Source organism: Nicotiana attenuata, chromosome 4 (genome assembly GCF_001879085.1).
Source record: "Nicotiana attenuata strain UT chromosome 4, NIATTr2, whole genome shotgun sequence".
In the NCBI taxonomy this organism is placed as follows: Eukaryota; Viridiplantae; Streptophyta; class Magnoliopsida; order Solanales; family Solanaceae; genus Nicotiana; species Nicotiana attenuata.
Window position 1 is genome coordinate 1,578,961 of NC_031992.1, and position 7,495 is coordinate 1,586,455.

Here is a 7,495-nt window from a genome sequence, read left to right on the forward strand (position 1 = left end):
TTTTACCCACGTTACATGCGGGTATGGATTAGAGGAGAAGAAAATAGGAAATACTTTTTTGCGGTTTTAGAAATGCCAAGATTTTGAAATTCCGTTATCTTAGCGGTTACCCATAATCGCGCTTTAATTCCACGTACAATTAATATATTAATTATTTTTGTTTTGTACTTGTTTGACCAAAACGTATGAAACTCTTTGTTAAACTAATTAAGTAAAAGGATAAGCGATTAATCCTAGTCAAAGATAATATTACAGATCTAAAATCAGTTTATATGGATAATGTGGGACCACGTTGAAGTAGATTTAACGCAATACATAATAAAGGTAAATACTTATCAACACCAGGTGTTTACACCAAACTATATTAACTCACTATGGTTAATTAATTTAATTGGATGAGCATGCATGTAATTTACTATGGTTAAATGATTGAAGTCCATATGCAAGACACATGTCATATATCTATTGGTTTGGTGTAAACACCCGGTGCGGGTAAGTTTTTACCCATAATAAATGTTGCTGTTATTAATGTGATGAGAGCAAGTAATAAAGTAACAATAAATGGCACTAAATGTAAAATAGGGAGGAAGATTCACCCAATAATGAAAGAGGCGGATGATTCCTTCTTCTAACAATGATGAATGACAAGAATATGAGAGAATATTATACATTTTCTCGGATCTGGTGGAAATGGCAATGGATTGAATATAAGGATGGAATCTTTCTCGGAAAGTTGTTCTTTGTATTTATCTAGAGAGCTTACTTTTCAAAAGTGTTCTTATCAAATGGAATATTACATGCCCTTTGCCTTATCTCTTATACTATTTATATGGGATATTCCGGAAAAAACCCTAAAAGGTACAACAGAAGGAATATTCAACAGAATATTCCATTTGTAAGTTCCAAAGTTGTACTAACCGTTACTTCTGTCCCTTGCTGCTCGACCTCGGCCCTGATGAGCCACTCAACGGCTCGTTCTGTTCACCACTGATCGACCTCGGCCGAACTGCCCATGATAAGTTACAATTCTCACGATAATCACCTCCTCGTGCTGAATTCCCTCGGTCGGATTTTGACCCATACATTACTCATAAGGGAAAGTATATATAATACTAAGGGAAAAAGGAGACAAAGGTTCCAACTCATATCATGCAATATACACACACACACAACTCATATATATATATATATATATATATAAATAAAAGTGAAATTAGCTATGAACTTTGTCGCTAAATCTCTTGTAGCTAATATTATTTGATATTCTATCGCTAATCCACTGCTTAGTAAGATTAGCAAAGAATTTTAGTGTTTAATTGGCTACCGATTTTGCCCATCACCAATTCATGTTTGTTTTAGTAGTATAAGTATCTATTATCCCAAGAGTCTAGCTAGTTTCATGATCGATTACTATATTAAGTTATATAATGAGTCTCACATATCTAAAAGATCGACATGTCAGTATTTACAACTCAACTCGAAATTTATTATCTAAAGAGATTTCATGCAATTACAAAAATTAAAAATTAAGTTAAACTATGAGTTAACACGTATAAAGTCATAGGAACATATAGTTACTTATGCAAATTTTACCATCAATATCCATATCCATCACATGTACGGGAGCCTTGGAGTATCGGTAAAGTTATTTCCGTATAACCTATAGATCGCGGGTTTAAACCATGAAAGCAGCTACTAGTGTTTGCATTACAGTAGGCTAACTATATCACACCTCTATCGACCCTTCCCCGGACCGTGAATTAGGGTTAAACTGTCTACATCATACTCCTAGGAGTGCGGTCGTCCTTCCACTATCCTGTGTGAATACAGGGTACTTTGTGCACGGGCCGCCCCTTTTATTCATACACATGTTGTTCCCAGCTATTTTCCATGAGACTTTGACCTTCTTTTGGATTATTTCGTTCTATCACATTATTCACATCCAAAAAAAGAAAAGAAAAGAGAACCTTAATTTTTGCCATTTATTCATAAGTTCCTTTTTTTTTTTTTTTTTTTTTTTGGTGTGTGTGTAAACCTGCGGCATTTGTAAGCAAAAAAAAATACCATATTTAAGTATTGTTTGTTTAATGTCATTAGTATATATATACATTTAGAAATAAAGGAAGAAAGCGTTAATTTCTGATATTCTTAAAAATTAAACAAAGTTTTATTTAAGATCGCATTTGGTTCACATTTATCCTTTGACCATGAACCTAGCCATCCAAATATGCCACATAATATAAGTACTACTGGCAAATTGTTTCCGTGTGACCTATAAGTTCAAATGAATATCGCATAATTGTACTGATAAATGAAAATTTAATATAATGCAAGCTGACAAAAATATTTAGCATTGGAAGTTCTTGATCACAAAGATGAAAACCTGCAAACCACGAGATTAAAAATTAACTACTTGTTTTCCCTAAAAGAATTACTACATTATTAATATCTAAGGAGATAAACAATTATGATGAAGAAAAAAAGAAGCTAAACAATTATATTTTCTATTGTGATTTCTTCAAACATTTTAAGCCATTTTTCATTATAAATTTTGTCATATATAGCATTATCATTAATTCATTGAATCTATAATGTGACAAAAGCAATTATTCTCATTAATCCACCTGTTTATTTTTGAACTAGTTCCAAAATTTTTGTGATTAACAAACTGCGAGGTCTCTGCAAATATGCAGATTTTTGGCAGTTTGGTACGGCATTTTCTCGAATGTAATTTTGGCTTATTCCATTGGAGACCGTAACCAAAGTCATAATAATTCAAAAATATTATTTACAAACAAAATTCAGCTATTTAGAAATTAGTTTCGCTAGTAGCACTTTCTTTTTCTATATGATTCATTGGATTGCTCAATGAAATATTTAATAGCTAGTGGTCCAGGTTTTTGATCAGCACTGTCTAATGAATATAAATTAATTCCTTTTTTTTGGGTATATAAATATAAAATTACTTCCCTATAAAAGATAAACTTATTAATCCTCCTTTTGACTGAAACCTGACATCTGTTTTACCCATTTTGAAAGTTTATTTCAGATTTATATTCGGATAATGCATCCATAGAAGTAATCAAATCACAAACAATAATTATTATTTTGGGATATTATCACTTTTAGCCCGTGCCAGAAACTATTTATATTTGATAGCCGAAAAAATATGTAAAATCTATATAATTTTTGTATATAACATACAAAATGTGTGTGTGTATATATATATATATATATATATAACGTCATTTTCGACTATTATTTTAAGAGCGGCTATACAATGTCATTTTTTCTATTATTTTTGTGTGTGGAGGGTGGAGGAGGGATGAAAATAAGATAAAGTAACTAATATTTCCAACAGATTAGATTAGATTCGTTTAACATAGTCTAGCATACGAGGAATAAAAACTCATACGGCATTTTCTACTTTAATGTAGTGGAAATTTAAACTCGCAACCATCGTTACAAATGAACATTAATAAAGTTGCCGCTCACTCAGATTCCTTTCGATCACCTGAATAACGGTCATTCCATTAGACAAGAAATAGCTAAATTTTAAAGTAACTCAATAAACTTCCATAATATCAAATCTAATCATGATTTACTTAACAACTAATACCATTATAAAAAAAAATAAAAATTCATGTTCTTCAAAGGTTATATTAATTAATAGGAGAAAATAAAATTGTCCAAAAGGAGTAAAAAATACAATTGTAATCTAAAACATTATGACAAAAAAAAAAGTGGAAAAATAAAAGAGCAAAGATATGATGAGGAGAAAGAATTTGAAAGGAGAAAGCGCAAGGTAACCGTTAGGCCTCAGCTCGGAACTTCGCGACCTTTCATCCAACGGCCATAATTTACTAGCCGTTACTTTCAAAATATGAACAGACATATATCCGATGTTTACGACTTAATTCCGTATATCTATTTCCCATTTCACTCTTTAATGATTCTCAAAATCAACCCCAATAACAATCTTTAGAGAAAAGAAAGAAAAAAAAGATATATATATATATATAGAGAGAGATCTTTGACTCCATTGATTGATAAATTTTGATGGGGTTCTTCTAATTCATAGTCTCTCTCTTGTTTACTGAAATCGTTAAGGTTCTTTCCACTCAAAGATTTGATCTTTTTGTGATATAATCAGTGTAAGGAATTAGTCTATTTTTGTTCAATTTGCAGGTTGTTCATTGGGTTTTCATGTATGAAATTTCTGATCTAGCTGAATTCTTGGTTTTTTTTTTCTTGGTTTGATTATTCAATTGGGATTTGAGCAGTCAAAATGGTTGGATCAGACGAGAACTTTTCAGGTGTGATGAGGGCTTCAAATTTTCAAGGTGAGTTTTATTAATATTTGATTAATTTCTTTTGTTATGTTATGTGTTCTTGAATTTGTCTTTGTTTTGATTCTCTTGTGTTTGTGGATTTGACTGTTAGAGACCCTAACCTATGAATGGTGTTTTGTTATTAGGAGGATTAAGGCCTGTTGTTGGAGGAGGAAAATTGACTGCAGGAGTTGGACAAAATAGGAGGGCACTTAGTACAATCAATAGGAATGTAATTGGAGCTCCCCCTTTACCCTATGCTGTCAACAAGAGAAATGGCATTACTGAGTATAAACTTCTTAAACCCTTGAACTCCATTTCCATTTCTAATTTTTCTTGATTTTACAACCTGTTTTGATTTTCTTTTTGTATTTCTTTCTAGCAACAAAGTCAATGCTGCTAACAAAATCCCTCCTGTTCCGATTCATCGTCCAATCACAAGGTTTGACTCTATTTCGTGTCATAAACATTTGCTTACACCTGATCTCAAATTCCCTTTAATTGACTGTGGAGTTCTTGACATTTCAGGAAGTTAGCTGCACAAATCGCAAGCAAACAGCAGCAACCTGCAGTCGAGGTACATTTTTTAATGCGATCTTGGTCTAGTTTAATGACTGAGCTGCTGTTAATATTGTTGTATTTCCTTAGGTAACAAAGCCACCAGTCCCATTGGCACCAAATAGAAATGAATCAGAAGACTGCATTATTATCGATGCTGAAGAATACAAGGCTACTGGTGATTCTTCCGTGCCAATGTTTGTGCAACATACTGAAGCAATGATGGAGGAAATTGATAGGATGGTAAATTCTGACATGATCTATATATCTTGGTTCTGAATTTTTTCTTGTGTGGATTGCCATTGATGTTGGTCTATTTTATGATTTAGGACGAGGAGATAGAGATGGAAGATGTAGAAGACTGTCCAATTGTGGATATAGACAGCACTGATAAAAAGAACACGCTTGCAGTTGTGGAGTACATTGACGACATCTATGCTTACTACAAGAAGACTGAGGTAGAAATATTACTCCACTCTCCCTTCTATTATGTGTATAGGATAGGATATGGCCTGTAGTGTTTGTAAAACTCTCATATTTTTCAACTGTTTATTTAATTCTTATGGATATGGTCTCATTTTGTGAAAGAGTGGTACCAGTTCTCGGCTGATCCACCTTTCTGATCATTAAGCTTAATAGTTTGCCATGTTGTTCACAAAATTAAGGCATTTAATTTCAGTATGGACTTACATATCTTTAGCTAGTCCGATAATGCAGAGCATCGAATGTAGCTACTTTATGTTTCCATCTTTCTTTTCCCCCTATATGTAGAAGTGTATATTTCCCCCTTTTGTTTAATGGAATCGCTGCTATGTGTCATTTTCGATTGCAGGTTCTTAGCTGTGTCCCTCCAAACTATATGGAACAGCAAATTGATGTTAATGAAAGGATGAGAGCCATCCTAATTGACTGGCTGATTGAGGTATACAACCAGTCTGTTTATCATTTCTGAATTTTATGAAGTAGAATATAGTAATTTTGGATCTCATTAATTTCTTTTTCCAATAAATAAAGGTACACTACAAGTTTGAACTGATGGAGGAGACCCTGTATTTGACTGTGAATCTTATCGATAGATTCCTAGCAGTTCAGTCAGTGATTAGGAAAAAACTTCAACTTGTCGGAATAACAGCGTTGCTTCTTGCCTGCAAATATGAAGAGGTTTCTGTACCTGTAGTGGAAGATCTAATTTTGATTTCTGACAAGGCTTACACCAGAAATGAAGTGCTTGCGATGGTCAGTTTAAAGACCAAAATCTTATAGTAATGTTTAACAGGAAACATATTTCTATAGCTGTATGACTCTTAACTGATTTCTTGTCGACGCAGGAAAAGTTGATGGTTAATACCTTACAGTTTAAAGACCAAAATCTTATAGTAATGTTTAACAGGAAACATATTTCTATAGCTGTATGACTCTTAACTGATTTCTTGTCGACGCAGGAAAAGTTGATGGTTAATACCTTACAATTCAACATAACAGTGCCTACAGCATATGTGTTTATGAGGCGATTTCTTAAAGCCGCTCAGTCTGATAAAAAGGTTGGTTAGAGTTAGACTTCTTTACCAGAATATTGCATTGAAGAAGTAACAACATTCTGAATTCCAACTCATTTAACTTGTTGTTTAATGTTTAAATCAGGTGGAGCTCATGTCTTTCTTCTTGATAGAGCTATGTTTGGTTGAATATGAGATGCTTAAATTCCCACCATCAATGCTAGCAGCTGCTGCCATCTTTACTGCTCAATGCACTCTTGGTGTTTCTAAGGAGTGGAATAAAACCTGTGAGAAGCATAGCAGCTATGCTAAAGATCAGCTTTCGTATGTATACTTTTCTTTGTAAAGATGAATATATCATCTATTTATTGAATAGGCTCAGATGTTTGATTGTGTCCCTTGTTTTTCTACGACAGGGAATGCTCGAGATTGATGGTTTCTTTCCATCAGAAGGCAGCAAGTGGGAAGCTTACTGGCGTGCACCGAAAGTACAGCACTTCTAAATATGGCTATGCTGCTAGATGTGAACCAGCTTCTTTCCTGTTAGAAGCAGCATGGTTCTAGGATGTCAAGAAAGTAGTAATGTAGAGAGTGTGGTTAGTTGAACGCAATTGAGCAACATAAGTTGCCCCGAGTGAGGGGAGGGGGATGGTGTTTTGAGTTCTTACTGCTGCTGAGAACATGTTTTTTTTATTTGTTTGTTTGGTTTTTCATGTACATTGTTGACATTGCTTAGGTATTTTGTGAAATCTAGTTTTCAACACTTGTGTTCTTGAAGCTTGTTGGAATCATATGCATTCATTTCTGGCCCAGTGGTGGTGGCTCAGTTCTCAGTTTGTGTGTCCCCCACCCACACATACACCACCATAGGACTAATATAAGTAGAACAAATATATTCCTGCTAGCTTTTATAATGATCTGTGTGTGACTGACTATCTCCAACTATAGAAGTTTGAAAAAAGAGAGGAAAAATCTATTACCTCTTCTGTAGACACAATACTTCCCGAATAGGAACTAAAGATATGGCTCAAGAAACATTAATGTGTACAACAATTAGTAATTGCGTACGCAGAACTTTTCGTACGCGGTACATTTAAATAAATGAATACA

General features: G+C 33.6%; 1 protein-coding gene across 1 annotated transcript; it reads left to right on the plus strand.

Annotated features, from left to right (window-relative positions):
• Positions 3,895–7,197, plus strand: LOC109224810 (G2/mitotic-specific cyclin-2-like). Its single transcript, XM_019389345.1, has 12 exons — positions 3,895–4,154; positions 4,284–4,343; positions 4,478–4,619; positions 4,714–4,773; positions 4,860–4,908; positions 4,980–5,132; positions 5,219–5,347; positions 5,722–5,811; positions 5,904–6,125; positions 6,332–6,430; positions 6,531–6,709; positions 6,802–7,197. Exons 2-12 carry the CDS (start codon positions 4,289–4,291, stop codon positions 6,947–6,949), a joined length of 1,326 nt encoding a protein of 441 aa, XP_019244890.1. The 5' UTR covers positions 3,895–4,154; positions 4,284–4,288; the 3' UTR covers positions 6,950–7,197.

Coding starts and splice junctions, on each gene's coding strand:
- LOC109224810 (XM_019389345.1), top strand. CDS start 4,289: ATGGTTGGATCAGACGAGAACTTTTCAGGTGTGATGAGGGCTTCAAAT. Junction 4,344..4,477: donor GAGGGCTTCAAATTTTCAAG/GTGAGTTTTATT, acceptor TTTTGTTATTAG/GAGGATTAAGGCCTGTTGTT. Junction 4,909..4,979: donor AGCAGCAACCTGCAGTCGAG/GTACATTTTTTA, acceptor GTATTTCCTTAG/GTAACAAAGCCACCAGTCCC.